Raw genomic sequence first — 21,158 nt, forward strand, 5'->3', positions numbered from 1 at the left:
TCCTGTTATTTCTCCTAATATTGTTCTTTTTTACTTTGGGTAAAACTTCATAAAGCTCTAAATTTGGTAAACGCATTAACACGGACATCTCATGGAAAACAAAAACAAACAAAAATGTTGAATTAATCAATAGAGATTAAAAAGTGATCATATATGTTTTGCTAACTGTGCTATCACATCATAAGAAGCTCTTCACTAAACAGCAGGAAGTGGTGATGAGAAAACCAACTTGGAATTTCTACTTTAAGATACGGAGTGGACTCTGCATTTCAAACCAGTTGGCAAGTTTTATTTTTACATTTGTTATTTTGGACTTCATTTAAAAAAAAAAAAATAATAATTAGTTCAATCAGGTTAATGCGGTTTCCTGCTTGGTGAAAAGGCTGTGTAGCCCTTCATATTTATAAACCTCCATTGGGACTCAAATTATGCCAAATTTTGTTCCAGTTGTGATATATGATAGAAATGGAAATCGGATGTTTGCAAAGTAAGTTACATTAATTCACAAATGTCAGCGAATAGAATTTTAAATGTTCTTAAAGTAGATCTGTCACTTTACATTATTTGATCACGTATCCCAGTACATTTACTGGAGTAGTACGTAATGTAGTGGACATTTATCTCTGCACTTCAATGTTCTGGGCAACTTGAGAAATATTGTGCATGTACATCCCCAGCATGGATTAATCTGATTTACATACCATAATATCAATTAAAAAAATGTTTCTAACATTTTAGCATTATATAGCACATAGGCAGCTTTTAGTTACTGATGTAGTTTTCCATACATTTTTAAAAATAAAATGACCTTCTCATAATTTGCCTTTTTTTGGTTGGTTGGTTGGTTGTTTTTTTTCCAGGTGAACATTCTGCATTTATATATTTTTTTTACAACTTGTTGGGCATTCTGCAGTGATAAAATATTTTAAACCATTATTGTATACATTAAGAATATTGACACAATGAATGGTACAGAGTGAATGAAAAATTTGGTATATGTAACATAAATATGTCAGAAAAGACAGTTAAAAAGTAATGGGTAATGTAGTGTCCAATGCCAATCCCTTGCCATAGCAGTGTGGGCTATTGTCTTGTAACGTTTTCCTATAATTTGTACAAAGACTACATTTCAAAGCTCATTAAACAGATGTCTATTAGTAGAACACGCATTTAACTCTAGCTATATACCTAGGTATTGGACCTTTTACCAAAATATAACACGATCTAGTTCTCTAAATTCAGCATGTTGGAAAATAGTTTTAATTTAATTGTTAGTCAAACCCTTTAGAATATGGTGAAACACAAGCAATGCATGTGTGCATTTTTTATTAATTGATAAAAACAAATCAAAACAAAAATGAAAAACAGCAAAACTTAAAAACTAAATGAACTGGTTTAGGAAAGAACAAACTACCTTAAAGGGAAGATTTACAGAAATAAATATGTCCTCAAAGTATATCTCAATATTCCCCTTCTCCTACAGCCACCATTTTGCATTAGTCATGCCACTTGGCTCATTTAAGAGTCTTTTTTTTTTTTTTTTTTTTTAAATGCATAGACTTCACATGGTATGTCTACTGTAACGGGACCCTTTACCCTGTTCAATAACATTTTACTAGCTTGTGGTTATGTGGCACAGTGAGACAGTGTTGAGAATCTGAATGTCTTTGAAGGCCTAGCAGCTCAAAACCTTTTACCAAAGTCTCTACATTGTCTTTATTCAAAAGTATTCACCAAAATTTACATTTGTAATGATATACCTCTTTATTTTTAGGCTTTGCAAACTTGAAGATTCTGTTTTTTGTCTAAGCTCCTTTAGCCCCATAAGGACCAAACGTCTGGAATAAAAGGGAATCATGACATGTCACACATGCTAGAGGCCAAGACGATAGTAAGTACATAGTTTGCAAGTATTTTTGTGATGGACTTTTTTTCCCTACTTCTTCTTTTTGTGGAAAAGTAGAATAATATAGAAAAAAAATATACTTTATTAAAGGAACAATTTGATGAACTCGTCACCTAGAAATAGTTTCCATGGTAACTTTGACTTCAGGTAGGTTTTACATGCAACTTAGAAAGTGTGCAGTCAAAAGTACCAGTACAAATATAGATACAAATATATAAATAATGTTCTGATCCACTACACAGACAATATGGATGAAGAGGCAGTACACTCAGTTGTCCCACCCATAAATTGTGCAATCAGCATCCCCATAATTCCTAAGAGTTGTTGATTGCTGCTGCATTACCCGGGATGGGTAGAAGCTTGTGCAGTCCCTCTCGGTCCCACTAAATGTACTTCTTTGAAAGTCATTATTATCTACAATTTTAATTTTTACTTTGACATCAAACCTTAAAAGTTAAATGGTTTAGTTATTGAATGATACCGAATGTGGTAGAATTATAACATTTAATTATCTATTTCACTCACACAAGCCATGCGTAGATTGACGTGTCACCTTTATTGCAAAAATAGGGCTGAAAATTGAGTTGTTTTTTTAAACAAAGCTACTTCCTGTTTTTCATGATGTCAGTTTAGATGTGATTCAGACATGGCCTTCAGATTTAATGTCAAAGTGGAAGGTAAATTATACTATGTCCCGTTTTTCAGAGGATTCTAGTTTTTTTTCTGTTTGTTCCATCATTAAAATTAGAACGATACCTGGAGAGCTAGCTTCTCAGCAATAATGGATAATCAATACATGTCTCTAACCTTGATGTCGTAATACCTTAGATTTGTAAGGAAAACAACAACTAACAAAACATGATACCTTTAAAGAGAAGCTGATGTTTTTAAACACAAGTGTTCAAATCACTTGAGTTTTTCTTCGCTTGACGTTCACTTTCAAAGAAAGAACTTGTCTTTCGAAAAACATGCGTAGGAAAGTCATAGATCATTTCCTCTTGACCTAGCCACTGCCATGTCGATAAACAAGGCAATATTCTACATGGGATGATGTCAATCTTTAAAGCATCGGGAAGTAAATAATAAAATCCCTCAACACACTAATTACTCTGATCACTAGAACACAAGTATAGATTACGCTTTATTTTTTTACTGACTATTTTTGGGTGTTAAAAATATTTTGTTCTCGTGTTACATTTTTTTTTAGGTATTATTACAAATGCTATGATGCTAAAACACTAGAGTTAGTAATATAGAATGTTCCCCCAAAAAGATGTATACAAAACAAAGTCATACATTAAAAAAAAATATTATTAAATAAAATTATAATTATTTAAAATAAAAATTAGAATTTGAGGGCATATTTGCCCACTCCTCTGTAAAATATTAAACCCTATTTGTTGCTTTATCCTATTGAGATAATGATTTAAATATGAGCCAGGATTTCCTCCAATCTTCTGATTAATTCCATGTACCATTTTACCACTCTCACACTACCTAACATTTAAGGGTAGTATCAATCCTTCCTGTTTCTAATGATGCAACCTCCTCGTGAGCCTCAAAGGTGTTTAGCCCTTATGATACATAAAACCCCCAAAATTAAAAAAAAAAATCACATCTATCATATACACCTTAAGTGTATGTGGTCTTTTTATTTGCAATGCAATACGAGTATTTAAACTGTCTAATCCTGGATAGGCGCTAATGAACATGTAGATCCATTTTTCTGGCCATTTTTCTGGCCATTAATATTAATATAGGCATCCATACAATGAATGGGAAATATTCACTCCTGTAGAAATTCAACATCAAACATTAGAACATCTACAACCTGTGTTAAAGAAATGAGTGATGATCCTTTTTATTGAAATTTATGACTGACAGGGGGGTATGATGGAGTTGCCCACTTGCAGAAGAGAGAGGTGTCTATTTTAACATTTAGTTTTCATTTTCACTTTTCAATAGAATGTTTTCGATTAATAAAAGGGATAAGCAAATATATTATTAAAGTGATAATCCAAGCCCCATGATCACTTCGGGAGTCTGTATGTACAGCAGGTCAGTTTGATGCCAGTGTTGTATCTCTATGCTATTAGCCAGTTTGGCTAATGTTAATTCTGTGCTGGTTACAGATATCCAAAATGCACAGCATGGTGGAATGGCCAACCTCCCTGGGCTGCCCAGGTCCTCCCCTCAGCCCATCCTCTGGGATTCAAGATATAATCAAACTTTGGAAATTATCAGGATAAGAAAAATAGGTCCACATAAAATGTGTTTTCCAATGTTAATGCCAACGATTAATTGGGTTGCCTGTGCTGAACCACTAACCTCTGTCCACAAAATATATTTAAAGTAATATAGTCTCTATTACTATTTTTTTTAACTAGGTATTGAACATGCAGATTTCCAGATTATCTTCAGAATCTGCAGGGTATATATACTGCTAAAAATATTTTGCCTCTGCCATTTCTGCAACTAAATAACAATATATGTGAAACGCAGTAGGAATATCTGTTTTTGTTTATCCTTATTTCACTAGTTATGTATATTTTATCTATAATGCATTTTACATATTGATTTGGATGACGAACAAAATTGTGGATTTTACATGAAGTTTCCCATTTTTAAGAAAGGGGTAGCAACGTTTTTGACTTTCACGGTGGACTGTGAAACTATAAGCACATTTGTTAATTCATTTTAGGACTTCAACATTTTTCGGGGCTTCACAAATTTTTCCAGGATGAGGCAAAATATTTTTTGTCTAAATTCTACTGACCTCAAAAATTTAAAATGTTCCACTGAATAAATTTTTCCAAACCAAAATATTCCAACGTGTACAAGTCTATTGTTGAAAATATATGTCAACTAACAACAAATATAATAAAAAAGTAATTATGTAAGTCAATGATTTTAAGACAGTATAATAAGTCTTATCATGTAGAGATTGTAGCCATGTTAGTCGAGTGATGCAGATGTAAAAAACAGATACAATTTTTAACTTGTAATACCTTTTTTTTATTGGACTAACCAACTTTTGTAATGATGAGCTCTCAGGAGAACATCCCTTTCTCAAGTCTAAAGCATTTCTGAACCTTTCTCAATTCTGAAACATTTCTGGGCTCAGAAATAATTTAAACTTTAGAAAGGGAGGTTCTCCCGAAAGCTTGTCATTACAAAATTCTGTTAGTCCAAGTCTTTTCACAGTACACTTGCAAACAATATAGGTATTAAACTGCCTGTAGAACAATTTTCTTCACATAGCTTTACCTCCTTGAGCCATAAAATAATATCCAATATTTGTAATCAATGTTTTCAAACTGGTGGGTTGCTATTTAGATGCTCAGAGTGCATTGGCGAATATTATGTTGCCAACTGAAATCAAGTAATAGCCCAAACTATGTTCCAACATGTCTGAAATATGCTGTAAGAGCTGAGGTTTGAAAAATGAAATATCAGCACAAAATAATGCAACAGAACCCAGTAATGTTCAATAAGTCAATTTTAAGCAGCAAACTATAATCAATAACTAGATATATCTTAGTGCCAGAACATATATCTATTTGTTATTATGAGATCAGACTTCCAAGCAAGTATTTGAAAAATGTCTTTGTAACTTACAAACCAGAATTTAGTCTTTGTGGTTTTAATAGAACAGTCAATACTCTGTGATAATGATTTAATAGTGTGTTTAAACATTAAAAAATAGTATTTATATTGTAAACAATACGGTATTCACTTATTTAAGATTGTATATGAGATCCTTAAACATTAAAATCTCAGATAGACACATTTGAATTATATTAATAAAATAGTACTCATTATAAAAACAAAATGTGTTTTTTTTATGCTAGTCTGCTTGATATATTGTCTACTATATTTATTGTTTTCTATCTGCTAGCCTATCTATCTATTTATCTATCTATCTATCTATCTATCTATCTATCTATCTATCTATCTATCTATCTATCTATCTATCTATCTATCTATCTATCTATCTATCTATCTATAGTGAGGAAAAAAATACCCACTGACAAAGAAATGATCAGTCTAGTAAACATAGGTGTATTTTTACAGTGAGAGACAGAATACCAAAAACAAATCCAGAAAAATGCAGGTCAAAAAAGTTATACATTGATTTGCATGTCAATGAGTGAAATAAGTATTTGATCCCCTATCAATCAGCAAATTCCTGGCTCCCAGGTGTCTGTTATACAGGTAACGATCTGAGATTAGGAACACTCTCTTAAAGGGAGTGCTACTAATCTCAGCTTGTTACCTGTATAAAAGACACCTGTCCACAGAAGCAATCAATCAGATTCCAAACTCTCGACAATGGCCAGGACAAAATAGCTGTCCAAGGATGTCAGGGACAAGACTGTAGACCTACACAAGACTGAAATGGGCTACAAGACCATCGCCAAACAGCTTGGTGAGAAGGTGACAACAGTTGGTGCGATTATTCACAAATGGAAAAAACACAAAATAACTGTCAGTTTCCCTCAGTCTGGTGCTCCATGCAAAATCTCACCTCGTGGAGTTTCAATAATCATGAACAAGTCCAGAACTACATGGGAGCATCTTGTTAATGATCTCACGGCAGATGGGACCATAGTGACCAAGAAAATAATTGGTAACACACTACGACGTGAAGGACTGAAATCCTACAGCACCCGCAAGGTCCCCTGCTCAAAAAAGCACATGTTCAGGCCCATCTGAAGTTTACCAATGAACATCTCAATGATTCAGAGGAGAAATGGGTGAAAGTGTTGTGGTCAGATTAGACCAAAATCAAGCTCAACGCGTTGTGTTTGGAGGAGGAATGCTGCTTATGACCCCAAGAACACCATCCCAACCGTCAATCATGCATGTTATTCTGCCAAGGGGGCAGGACAACTGCACCACATCAAAGGGATGATGGACGGGGCCATGTACCATCAAATATTGTGTGAGAACCTCCTTCCCTCAGCCAGGGCATTAATAATGGGTCGTGGATGGGTATTCTAGCATGACAATCACCCAAAACACACAGCCAAGGCAACAAAGGAGTGGCTCAGGAAGAAGCACATTAAGGTCCTGGAGCAGCCTAGCCAGTCTCCAGACCTTAATCCCATAGTAAATCTGTGGAGGGAGCTGAAGGTTCGAGTTGCCAAATGTCAGCCTCAAAACCTTAAAGACTTGGAGAGAATCTACAAAGAAGAATGGGACAAAATCCTTCCTGAGATGTGTGCAAATCTGGTGGTCAACTACAAGAAACGTCTAACCTCTGTGATTGCCAACAAGGGTTTTGCCACCAAGTACTAAGTCATAGGGGTTAAATACTTATTTCACTCATTGGCATGCAAATCAATTTATAACTTTTTTGACATGCATTTTTCTGGATTTTATTTTATTTTTGTAATTCTGGCTCTCACTGTTAAAATACACCTACCATTAAAATTATAGACTGTTCATTTCTTTGTCTGTGGGCAAACGTTCAAAATCAGCAGGGGATCAAATACTTTTTTCCCTCACTGTATCTATCATCCGTTAGTCAGTTCATCATTTTGTTTTAGCTAGTTTTATCTCATTTTTATCTGTCTTTTTACCTACTTTGCTCTTTTCATAGCTCTAATTATCTATTTAACATTTTATTTAACTATCTTTTCCTTCTTCTCTCTCTGTCAGTCTACACGTATGTCAGTCTGCATTTATTTACTTTAAATCTTCCATTGATTCCCTGCTCTCGTTCACAGGAATTGAGCATTTGCTTGGTATGGATTGATCAAGTTTAACATTTTTACGTTGACAGATTTGCTGTTTCATAACTAAATAAATCCATGTTGGCATTGGTGTAGAACATGCTGTTATACTGTATTTTAGCATGTACGCATATGTTGAGTTTTTATCTATGATTTTCTTTTTTATCTGATTTTATTTTTCTATTGAGCTTTGTATTGACTAATGTAGGCACTAGCTCTGTTATTGATCATATGATTGCTTTAAAATACTGCATAAAGTGACTTACCCAGCCCGCTCCTTGAGTTTTTTATCTGTTATTCCATCTTTCGACACTAATTTATTGAACACCAGAATTCCAATGACCATGTTAACCTGTCAGAAATAACAGAAGATGGTTTTCAAACATAACATGTAAAGCAAAATGTGTTATCAGGTTATGAAATTGTACCTGAGGTTTTTATTGTTTTTTTTTTTGTTTGATTTTTTATGAAAACCTTACAATATCAGTAGGAATAATTGAGGATATATTTTTAAAGCAGTCATGAGTACCTGCTTTTGAAATGGGCACTATAGGCACTGTACCAGTTTCATTTAATAGTGGTTGAATTAGTGGTTATAGTGTCGTCCCATCCTTTTCACTCGGCATTAAACAGTTTATAATGTTTTAATGCTAAATGGGAGTACCCAGAAACCCCTCCACCTCTGCTGCATGGGCTAATGAATAAGCATTAGCCAGAACAGCAATGGTTGTCTGTGATTGGCTGAGAGTGTCAGCCTACCGCTTTTAGCCTATCGCAGCGACCATTACAGATATGATTTGTTATGGCTAGAACTGAAGGCAACCTTTATTCGGTCTTAAACTGCTCAAAAATGGTTTAGCACTTACTGGAGGGACAGTACAAGGGGACTCCAGACACTATAACAAATTCAATGGCATAAAATGGTTATAGTGCCTACAGTGTCCTTTTTATTTGATATATTCCCCCTTTTCTCTTGCTAAAAATGAAACTAATTCTACCAGAGCAGCAGAAAACCTGACATATAATTTATATAATTCACCTGCTAGGTAAACATTGAAGTCTAATTACCCGTTATCACCATGTGCAGTCAATGTCAAACTGATTAACATTAGCCATCTTTTCTTGGGTTTCAAGTTTGTTCTCTTGTGTGAATTATGCATTATTTTCAACTCACTTATGAATTATAAGAGGAGTTTTATGGACGGTCCAGGGTTTGTCTTGACATGTTTTATCAGGGATGAATTAATCCGAGTAGGAATAAAATTTAAAGTGGCAGAATTATTCACTAAACTGGGGACTGTGGCGAATGGACAAGAGAATTGAAAATCTTGGACTAAACCGACAGATCAAGAAAGACTCTCCAACCAGCTCAGCTTCTTTGAAATAAATTCACAGTTCCCTTGTCAATGCTCCATAAATTCTCACCAATTGAATAAATTCCTAAGGGCTTTTTTCAAAATGTGCCACAAAATATATAAGTAGATATTAACGTCCAGAAATTGCTAATTTCCAACCCTAACTCCTGCCTGTAACGTCTCTTCGCTAGTGATGCTTATTGCAACTGATAGTGATCACCACATAGCGTTTATCATTATTAAATGATGAAAAAGCGTGCGTGTTGCCATAGCGACTACAGCAGGACAATATTTTAATTAACCCTTTCAGTGCCTCAGTGAACAGTAGGGCAATGCACTGATATTTGTTGCTGCGCTGAAAGTCACGTGAAAATATTAAACCCCTTAATGCCACATGACAGAAATATTCTGTCATGATCCCCTTTTATTTCTGAAGTTGTTTTCTTACGAGGTTAAATTAATAAAATAGAAAATTAAAAAAAGAAAATGTATATTGCTGGGTTGCAGTTCAATGAGTATACCCTACCCCATCCTTCACCCTATGGACCACTGTGTTAAAGGGAATAGACATTAGGCCCGGGAGATGCTCGGTCACCTGATCCCATTATTTGCACCCATATGGTGTTTGTAACAGTATGTCCTTCTGACAGTCTCACCAGCATATGGGAGCAGTGGGTAATGGTTTGTTGGTAACAGTTAAAGAAAGCACTGGAAACAAGTCGTAAGACCTCATTCACTCTTAATGTAAAATATATACTCTGCTTGTAGATGTATCATTTCTTCTAAAGGCTATGTTCTTCAAAATAAAAGTATGTGCATGTAAGGACAGGCATGGTCCAACTTTGGCCACTTGGTGGTTTCTATAGTCTACTACAGCCACCTTTCTTCCTAATTCTCTCATGTCATCAACATCCATTGTATTTTATATTCTTGGCTCAACACCAAACTCTTGTTCTCCTACAGGTATCATTGAATGACCATAACTATAAAGCAAATACATGAAATCCAATCTTCACAAAAGGCATCTTGGAAATAGAAACTTTAGCTTTTGATATTTTCCCTGTGTTAGCTAAAACCATGCATACTAGTTATACACTACATTGCTGTTCTAAGAAATCTCTATGAAGATATTTCAGGAAGGACTTCTTGCGGATGTACTTTCCTGTGGACAATCTAAGACAGTTGTGGCCAAGGAAGGCAGGCTTTCTTCATTGATGGAAAAGGGGAACAGTTATGTGGGATCAGCATAGAACATTATGCCTTAATAAATCAATGTCAAAATCGTCCTGAGAGCTGTATTTTACAATGTCACTCCTTTTTCAGGACTAAAGCAAGAAATATGAATTGTAAAAAAAAATATGTATAGCTTCTAGGATTTATCTACAAAGATATGACCAACACATACAATTGAACCAGGATGGGTCTTCGAATTATGAATAACAGGTCATATACTCCTGATGTTCCAAATTTAAGAAAAGCACTGAATAACAACCATGAATATAGTGATAAATAAATAAAAATGGGAACTTCCTTGAGCGGAATCAGATTAAGTCTTGAAGACTTAGATGTTTTTTATTCTGCTATATTGAACAGGAGACTGTTGCATGTCTTAGAAAATGAATCCATGTTTCTCTGTTTCTCACGGAGTAGATTTATGATTAAAAAAATAAATTCATTTCTGGCACCAAACTTCTCGCTTTTTTGATCTATCTATCTATTTATATCTATCTATAAAAAAACAACAACTGTGAATTGGATATGCATTTTAAAAATCCAAGCTAATATGACCAGATGTTACTATATCCTGCTTTGGGACTTTTCAAATCAGTTCTTTTTGCGTACATTTTTCAGTTTATTTATGTATTTTAATTCACTACAATTTGGTGTTTAATTAATAAAACTATTAAGCAATTTAAAAAATAAATTCCAACTCAGTCTGAGCTATTTTGGTATAAATTATGAAATATCTTTGTGAATTCTAGATCATTTTCCCTATGGTAAATAACGTCGTCAGTGAAGAATGTATCACTTTGTTGAGACACTGTTACATTAATACATTCAAAGAAAAATACTATCAATGTTATTAGATACATAAACAACACATAAGATTAAACAAGAATACAGCAAGTCAAATACCAAGACAACTGCAGCCGCCGGTCCCACAAATGCATACAGAAGGCCCCCTTCCAGTGACAGCCAGCAACTACAAGACAGAAACATGCAAAAAGATTATTGTTTTCTAATTGAGTGCAAACATGGTCTCATTTAATTGTCTTAAAATAACATATCAATTGCAGATAAAACATGTACAAACATTTAATCCATAATTGCAGTGCTCTGTAGGAAAATGAGGATCGAGCCACTTTATTATTGTATGCATGGGAATGCATTTTTCCAAGATTTTTGACAATACGAGTAGCAATCATATCGGACGATAGGTAGATACCAATGTATTATTTCATGGGTAGGTACAACTTTTGCAGTCTTCAAAAGTTTGGGTATGTAGACTGACACCAGGGATTCAGTGACTAGGGTAGTGACAGGTTTAGCAATTGCCGGCGCACTGAGCTTCAGCAACATTGCTGGGATTTGATCTGGTCCACAAAGGTTTTTCATGTTTTTATTAATTATTATAAAGTTTATTAATGGCACTAACAGACACAGGTCTAAAATTAAATTTCTCTATATGAGGATTTTGCTAATTTAGCAGGGCCTTTATTTGTAGTCTGAGAACGAGTGTCATTTGTTATCTTAGCAACCAGGGTGGTGGCACTTCCAACAAAATAATAAAAAAATATGGATTGTACTATCTATCTATCTATCTATCTATGTATAAAAGGCAGTGGAAAGGACTAAGCAGTGGGAGAATCCGTGTTTGCAAGGATGAAAGACACCCAGAGCTGTGCCAGGCTGCCTGGCTTTGCCGCCGGAATGTCAATGAGATCACAGACAGCTGAGCTGACACTGGTCAATTGTTTCTGCTGCAGGGCCGAAGTCGATCCTGGAGTGACAGATGTCTGGGCGAGAAGCAAAGCTATGACACTTTCAGCACCTTGCTGTGACAGCATAGGGCACGCCAAGACCTGCTTGGCCATTTACCACCAGCGGACGTTTACCTCAAAATGGTGGGGAAATGAGTTAGCGACTTCCTGCATGTTTTTTTTTTTTTTACTAATTTGCATATAATCTGGATTAAACGGAATTATTGAGCTTGTGTACAGCATTGCAGAGATGGAATATCACTGCACGACTGGAGGTTAGGTTTCCACTGAGTGCATTAACGCTTTCCATACAGAGCGGGTTAACTGAAAGAATGAATAGCAACCCTGACGCTCACACATTATACACATTGATGGACCTCAGTAAACCTGTCTAACCATTTATATCAATTTAGATTTAAAGATTTTTACACCATATTTTCACCATTTAAACCATTTAAACAGACTCTGTAGCTGCCTGTAACTGCCCAAGCTCAGTTTTGTACACACTGTCTTATTCTTTACGCTAAACCTATCTGAGATCTCTGCCGAGTATTGGGATTTTCAATCAGTTGCTCCAATAGTGCAACCTTTCTCCATAATATATATATTATTATTATATATGTAATAAAGATTTTGTCATTGTTTAGGGGACGGGGGTCTCAGCTATTCCCTTTCTATCAAAGGTTGACAACATTCTATGAGTATTTAAAGCCAACAGCGAGTGCCCCATAAGTCTAAATACAGTTAACGGGCGCAACTCTTCACTCTTATAAAATTTCGGCTTTGACCAATAGATATGCTAAAAATATTAATGATAAATGAGACTTCTCATAGATGTGTCTATAACAGTTGTGTGTCTACCAGTGGTATGTATATAACAGTTTGGTGCATCCCAGTGGTACGCCTATAGCAGTTATGTGACCCATAGTGGCATGTCCATATTAGTCAGGTGTATCACAGTTACATGCTTATAACAGTTATGTGAGTAAGAGGTTGTGTGCGTTATAATGGTTTATCTATAACAGCCTCGGTCTGTGGTGTTCTAGAGCAGTCCGAATATTGTTCCCTGCTGATTTGGTGGGTGAACAACCAAGTACAGATGGGAGAGAAGTCTCAATAATTAAGGGTTTTGACTTGATTAACATGAAGTTCTGCCATCTGGACATCTTGCACCAGGAACATTGGATATAGAATAAAAAATAAACTAGATTTTCACAGAGAATGTGAGGTACACGAGGAGATATTCTAGTCAGAAGCCATCACTATTCCAGAAGTGGATCAGTGGACAAATGATGGACAACCAATAGACAAATATCTATTGCATATTGCTTTTCCCAGTAATACGATCTGTGCAATTTTATAAATAGTCTTAATGTGATATAGTTAATTTAAAATAATAATCCTTACAGACATGCACCACTTCATCAAGGACGCCTTAGGCTAACCCCAAAGGACACTGAATTAGGACATATCCCAGGAAAACATGTCCTACCACCTCAATCCGTAAGATCATTGATAAGCAATTACACATTCATTGTTACGTGTAACAAATTGATCCATATAAATACAGCTATTGGGAGATAGCTCACTGGATATGACATCTACGTATAATCCTTAAAACGACAAATAATCAACGTGTTAATTTTATTAATGGTATTATTTAAACATATTCAAAGCCAATAAAATAGCTTTTGATAAATTGGATGTGTCATCTTACAGATGGGAAACATGGCAACTATTGTATTTCTCCTTTGGATGGTACATGTCACCTTAGCGGAATCATTACATAAATATTACTATAGCATGTATTGGCTAATTTCATAAATACAAAATACAGTTTTAAGAGGGAGGGCTTTTCAGATACCTGTCAGGTTCAGTAAGCAAAGATACGGTTTGTATCCACATAGTTATTAGCCAATAGAATAGAACCAGTTTTAAAAAAAAATATGACCAAACATTCCACAACAATGAACAATAATGGACTTTAATAAGGCAAAAAAGAAATCCCTGAATTGAGATAACTGTACCTAGAACCAACCCTATGTGCTTAGACCTGCAGCTGTGAATATCTAACGAGAAGCTTTAAAAAGTCAAGTATGACATAGAATTGTAGCAAATTAAGTCCTAATGGAAAAAATTAGGCAAAAATAGTTGATTTGAAAAATTCTCCAACTAAGATAAAGGCACAATTCGACTATGTTAGCCTAACGTTAACCATTCAGAGTCAATCTGCTATAATTGAGAATGCCATGATTCTTCTAATCTTTGTATCCATACTTACTTACCTCTCACGTGTCATTATGGTTTAGGGAAGGCTGTGGAACTCAGTCAGTTTTGGAGGTGTAAGCATGTTAATAAAATCATGATTGGCCTTCGCCTCCCCTAAGCAGACTCATTCTACCTTGAAGCTGGCTAACAAATTAATTCAGAAGCTCACACTGCTTTCATCTCGCGTATTAAGATTAATGCAGACCATTCTCCCCACCAAAATAAGGTGTTCTTAGCAATTTGTAAGCCGCACAAGTGGGAAGGCTTGACACAGTGGCACTGCGTGGCATGAAAGAGTCCATTAGTCAATGTCGACGTGGGAAAGCTCTCTGTGCAGTGTACAAAATGAAATACTTTGCTCAGAATGCTTTCAAAGGCACGCAGTGACATTGAAAAAAAATGCCCTTGCCATTAAACCTTCCATATTTAAATATTAAAAATGTCTAAAATAATGATTTGATTTGCAGTCATTATAATGTTAACCATGTCCTGTCCTTGTCGTTCTTTGGGATACTCTTAAAGGGACAATGTAGGCACCATAACTGCTTCATCTTGTTAAGATTGATTGATTGATTGAGATTCCAATAATGGGAGCAGACTGCTGATTCCAGCATCTCTACAGACTGTGTTAGTAATCTAATTATAGAATTATATGTATACGTGTTTTTTAGGTGTATTAGGATATAAACTTTTTATTTTTCCAAATATAAAGAAAAAGTCCTAGCATTATGCAAATGAGAAAAAAATAAATAGATGGTTGTTGTACCCTTAATCTTTGAATCACTCTCTCAACAATTTCAATAGTAGCAGAACATTGGATAGGCTTCCTAAATTAATCCAAAAAGTTCTGATGTCGATTTAAAATTTCTGCCCTCCCAGTGGAGAGTCTTACTACCAGCAAGAGAACAATCACAAACAATCTCTGTTCTGGGAGAAGGCATACACACTTTGAACCCTCAGAGTGCTAACCAGCTTGCTGGCAGAGTAAGGGTTAAATACATTGTCAGGAATGGCCTTTTAAGCCCTAGTCTGTGGTGTGGACAGATCGGTGGCGGCTCAGGTTCAGAATGACAGATAAACCTGCAGAATTTCTTAGCTGCAGATATATTACATATAACATCCAACCTGGGAATATAGAAACTGATAATAAATAAAAGGTGGTTAGAATAAAGAAACCAATACTGACTGAACACTTTATACGGGCTGCAGCAAATGATAAAATGTGATCAATCATGATTCAATGTTACTGCAGTCTGGTGGGTATTTAGCTGCAGCTCTGAGTACATAGCAATGAATTAGCAATTAATATTTAAAGCGTTGGAAGGAAGATGCACAACACGCTTTTGTTAGATTTAAGACATTTAATTCCTTAGATTGTTCCTGAGTGCACTGATTGCCAATGAACAGATTAGATTTCGCTTTGTTAATATTTTTTTGTGTGTTTTTTTTTCATAGTAGCTATAATTTATTCAATTCAAAGAAAACACCTCGAGCTGCCATTTAAGGGACACAATAGTCACCCAGACCACTTCTTTGAATGAATTGGGTGCCCTGTCCCTGTAGTTTTGTGTGCTCATTCTACAGAATGGCAATGTTGGTATTGCAGGGTTTAAATCCTTCTAATGGCTGTCACGTTACTCTGCTATCTCATTGGAAGCGCCTCTAGTGACTGTCACAGTTACAACCACTACGGGCACTTCCAAAGAGACAGCAGAGTAAAACTCGGCTACTTCAATCGGTATCATAGAGAGTATCCAATAGGCACACAGTTTTGCCCCTCAACACTTTCCTGTGGGAAAAAAATTAACTATCTGAGATTATCTGCCTGAGTAAAACGTCTTTTTAACTTCATTCAAGGGGGATGGGTTCGGGGACCTACACTTTTAAAGGGGACTATAGCATTAGGAACACATATTTGTTCCTAATGCTAGAGTTTTCCTTTAAGAAGAGAGCAACATTTTACCGCATGCACAAGATATGTTGGCAGTTACCCTGGCCTTGTTGGGTATCAATCAGCATACGAGACACAGATTATCCGATTATCAGATTATCCGATCTGCAACTACTGGAACCTTTAGTTTATTTCATATTATAACCTATTTCAGCCTGGTGCATCACAGGCCCTCACGTAAGGACATATTACTAGTGGAATGTAAAAATCCAATGTCATCATTGAAATGATCAATTAGATCAGTTTGATGGACTGGCCAGAATCAGAAGACTTAGAGTTGTACCCCATATTTATTAGTAAAAATACAAGTGATCTGCAGCTTTTGTAAGCTGTTTTCGATATGCCATAAGAAAATGCAGTAATTAAAGACATGCATGTTTTACTGGGGGTAGTGGACTGTCCCTTTAACCAATAGACTTGCAGCTAGCTCACGGCTCAGGTATTCTGACTTTTACTGAGAACCCCAAAACATGGCTGCAAAATGTACCCTTGAGCAAGGTCATACAGACTAACGAATATTTCGTCCACAAGTTTTGTGCACATTCATGACTGGTTTAACCCCTTAAGGACACATGACATGTGTGACATGTCATGACTCCCTTTTATTCCAGAAGTTTGGTCCTTAAGGGGTTAAACACGGGTTATTCAGATAATTTAGTTTATGTTGGATCAACAGCAAAAATATATGTGAGACAAGTTGTGCTTGATGGACGAACGTATTATTCAGTCTTTATATTATGGATTGCTTTTTGTTCTATGTAACTGAATGCATTAGACATAACATGGAACAGACACAGCGTTAATATGTTTCAGAAAAACTCAATGAATATTAAAAGAATACAATGATGATACTTACTAGCTATTTGATCCATAACCTTTTGCTTTAGTAAACCCAACAGAAATTGCCACTACAAGAGCAGGAAGCCCTACAGCAGGAAGACAATGGAATTAATACGATTTGGATAGTAAACCACTGAGAATCTTACATTTCATCAAAACAAGAGGAGAAAAACAAGCTATAACCAAATAGCTAATGTACTAAACAAAACCTCAAAAGGAAGGAAAATACCGGCATCTTCTCAAGAATAAAACTAAACTGAGAACTAACTTTACAATTACCACCATTTTCTATTTTATTTACACATTTTGCAAGAAGGAAAACCAAGGTTTCGTCAAGTTTCTTTTTAATTGGATTTTGTCATTTGTGAAATTCTTTATCAATGGATATTTATGGCAAAGATTCTATAGCTCTGCAGCAGCCAGGTGCATTCTGGCTCCAATATGAAAAAATGATTTGATTTGCTTTGATCATTTTTCATAGATGTAAGGAGTTTCTTTTGTGTTGAACCTGAAAAAAAAATCCATTGATATTTCACGCATAATTTTTTTTGGGTACAATAATCACCAACCAAACACCCAAAATTGTATCTTCTGAGCGGACAATGCTGACCAAAAAGTGAATTTGCTGAGCACATCGACCTGAATAAGGTCACAAACAAGTACAAGATTATACAATGTGAAAAGACAGAATTTCAAAATGAATGCAAAGGGAATTTCAAATTTGAGTCGAATTATAAAAAATAAAAAAAAAAATCCACATCAGCTATATTTTCAGTTTTGAAATGTTGATCTGAAACTTAAAATTCCCATTAAGATGCACTCACAAATCAGAATGTAAAAAGTTACAAAGAGCACATTAAATGTAACCCCAGAGTCAGTATCTAGACAAGACATAGGCCTTTCTATATTAAATGCGTTTTGGGGCATTACAGGCATGAAATATGACTGCGTCATGTAGCAATTAACAAATTCTACTGCAATTATTTCCCCATAATCTAATCATTGCTAATATCAACATAAATTCTAAACAATCTGCACCTTTGTATCACCTGCAGCCAATGCAATAAAAGGGAACCGAATAACGCAGTTCAATTATGTGTATGTTTTTCATAAACATAGCATGCTTGTAGCAATAGAGCGAGGATATAATAATCTGAATTCATACCTCCGAGGGGATTCTCTGAAAACAGTACAACTTTTATAGATAATATTCAGGCAGTTTGGGATGCAATTAGCACTTTGCAGATTGTTGGCTGTATACACAGCATACGGCATTGCATACAAATAAAATATTCCCGGATTAACCTCATGACTTATTCACTAATTAGTGCTATATGATTAATTGGATACACACATTTTATAAATTAAGGTCAACTACCCAAGCTGGCAGTATGGCACTTCTGAAGAATTCTACCAAACCAAATATACCTTCTTTTATGTTAAAAGTACATTCTCATATCTACCCACTGTTTAGTGGATAAACTCCCTAAATTAGATTAATATCCTTAATCCCTTCACTACCAAAACCTGATGCACATTTTACATTTGATTTGCTTTGTAAAATAAAATGTAGCCCGTTAAGTCTCACTTGCCAACATGTGTACTCTTGGAATGAGTTCCAGCTTTATAAATATTTGATAAATTACAAGTAAAACGTCTAGCTGCAATTCCACCCATGTAATTTCGGCAAAATACATTTTTCAAACTCACTTTTTTTAAAAATACAATTTGGCAAACTTAAAGGGCCACCTGAGATATAAATCTATGTAAAATTGTAAGTATATATCTCATGTATTCACTAAGTTATAGGGGTGCAAAAATTTGCAATTCTGACCTGTCCTACAATTTTACATTGGCTCATCTTGTGGCCCTTTTAATATTCCAAATTAAAAAAAAAATAGAAAAAATCTTTCTAATGTAAGTTTAGGGGCCTTGTTGATTTGACATTGAATTGCCCTTTTTGTTCTTAACCCCTTAAGGACACATGACATGTGTGACATGTCATGATTCCCTTTTATTCCAGAAGTTTGGTCCTTAAGGGGTTAAACTAATATTTTAGACACCGAGTCAAATAATGAAGAAAATTATACTGTATGCTGCCTAAAGCTTTTCAATCCCCAAAGATTTCTAGAAAGGATAAATAAATAAACAAATGAAAACTAGAAATTGTGTACTAAAAATTAAAATGTTCATGTTTGTCTGGAAGGCAAACTATATCCACAAATACTGAGTTACCAAACATGTATGTGCTAGCCATGCAAGCCATGTTTCAAATAAAATGTTTTACTGTTTTTATTTATATGCAAATAGTGTTTGGTAGTAAAGGGGGACCTAAAGAAAGTGATTACCTAAAAAACTGAAAGGGACACTATAGGCACACAGAATAAATAATGGCTCAGGCCTCTGGGATAACAAAAATAGCAGCAACGTTTAGGCCCTATCGGGTGTTTGGCAAGCTTGATAAAGACCCGGTAGGGTTGAAACGTTGCTATTTTTGCCCCAATAAAGCTGCTATTTTTGTTATCCTGGAGTGCTTGAACCGTTATTATTTCTGCATATTTTGGAAGTGAGGCCTGGCCAGCCCTGGCTTCAGAGCACCTGGGTTATTCGGTGAGTGGGTATCCAGTATGTCTCTACTACAGGCACACAGACCACTTCATCCCATTAAAGTAGTCTGTGTGCAGTGTATCTGACCCCTTAGAACTGCAATGTTTACATTGAAGGGTTAAGACAAACTCTAGCGGCCGACTTCCAGACAGCCACTAGAGGCGCTTCTTGGATTTTCAAAATGTTTGACTTTTAAACTTTGCAAGAGGATATCTAGCATATTCAAGGCATCCCTGGGAAAGTTGTAATATGCATGCAGCTCTAGGTTCCTTCATCGATGTGACTTCGAGGAGGAGGTCAATCTAGCTCAAGGCAGCCCTTGCAGGAGGGACCCAGTAAGTTAGGGATAGGGGGCATGATATAGAGTTATGCGTACAGTTTTCTATTCCTAACGCTATAGTGTTCCATTAACGATGAATTATTCATAACATTATATATGTTGTCCAATATATTATTATGGCATTATAAATATTCATTTAATTAATTTATTAATTTATATCCCCAGCTTTCTAGATTGTGCATGTTTTAATTTTTATTTTTTTTCATTGGCTTTCATGGTTCAGCAATATCCATTTTTACCTGCTCTGGCTTGTTACCCTTCGTTACATTTATATAGCAATGCATAGTTGTTAATAATCTGATTTACAAATGCAATATTCAATTTTAATCCACGTTTTTCTTCTTGCTGCCCACACTATTTATTGGATTTGGAGTTGGTTCAGATCAAATTGAACTGAATTTTGACCAATTCGGTGCCCGTTTGAACTTCCAAATTCCAACCCGAAATCTCAAACAAACCGAATAGTACTATAGTTGGGCATTTTTGGTTCATTCAGAATTCGTTTTGGGGTGGCAACTGCTTTGAGTCACTCAAAGTCACTTTGAGTGTTTTTTTTGTTAAATGGATACTAGAGGTACCTTTTTCCCTTCATTTTCTAATTACCCTGGCAATATTTGGATTGATCCAAAGGATTTTGAACTGACCTAAAGAGACACTATAGGCACCCAGACCATTTCAGCTCATTGAAGTGGTCTGGGTGCATTGACTCTGTCCCCTTAACTCTGCAATCGTAATTATTGCAGTTTCTGAGAAACTGCAATAGTTACCTAACAGGCTTAAGACTCCCTTTAGTGGTTGTCAATCAGATACTAGAGGCACTTCTTGGTGGCAAGGTGACTTTTGGTCACCTAACTGACACTGGATGTCCTCACCCTCTGCATGAGGACATCAAGTGTTAGCCAATGTCCTATAGTAATGCATTGTATTGCTTTCCTATGGGGAGGGCTTAATGCACTTGCCCATAGGTAACGAGGGAGGGGGCAGAATGACGACCCAGCGCTGATGAACATAAGCATTGGATTTGGGTAAGTACAGTAATGGTTAATTACTGCGAGGTTGAGGGGTGCGGGGGGGGGGGGGGGGGTCACGAGGGAGCTATAATGCTAGAAATACAGCTTTGTATTCCTAAAATATAGCATCTCTTTAAATTTGCAAACCAAAACAAATATTTT

At 35.6% G+C, this 21,158-nt stretch overlaps 1 protein-coding gene across 2 annotated transcripts in view; it reads right to left on the minus strand.

The window, feature by feature from the left end:
- ADGRB1 (adhesion G protein-coupled receptor B1) overlaps positions 1-21,158 on the minus strand; it is a 500,908-nt gene that overhangs the window by 22,471 nt on the left and 457,279 nt on the right. For both annotated transcript variants that reach the window (XM_063451001.1, XM_063451000.1), the window contains 3 exons: positions 17,056-17,125; positions 11,136-11,202; positions 7,911-7,996 (listed from right to left, as the gene is read on the minus strand). In XM_063451001.1, coding sequence (XP_063307071.1) covers positions 7,911-7,996; positions 11,136-11,202; positions 17,056-17,125 — 223 coding nt within the window. The remainder of the gene's footprint in view (positions 1-7,910; positions 7,997-11,135; positions 11,203-17,055; positions 17,126-21,158) is intronic.

The sequence above is a fragment of the Pelobates fuscus genome, chromosome 4 (assembly GCF_036172605.1).
Source record: "Pelobates fuscus isolate aPelFus1 chromosome 4, aPelFus1.pri, whole genome shotgun sequence".
Lineage (NCBI taxonomy): Eukaryota > Metazoa > Chordata > Amphibia > Anura > Pelobatidae > Pelobates > Pelobates fuscus.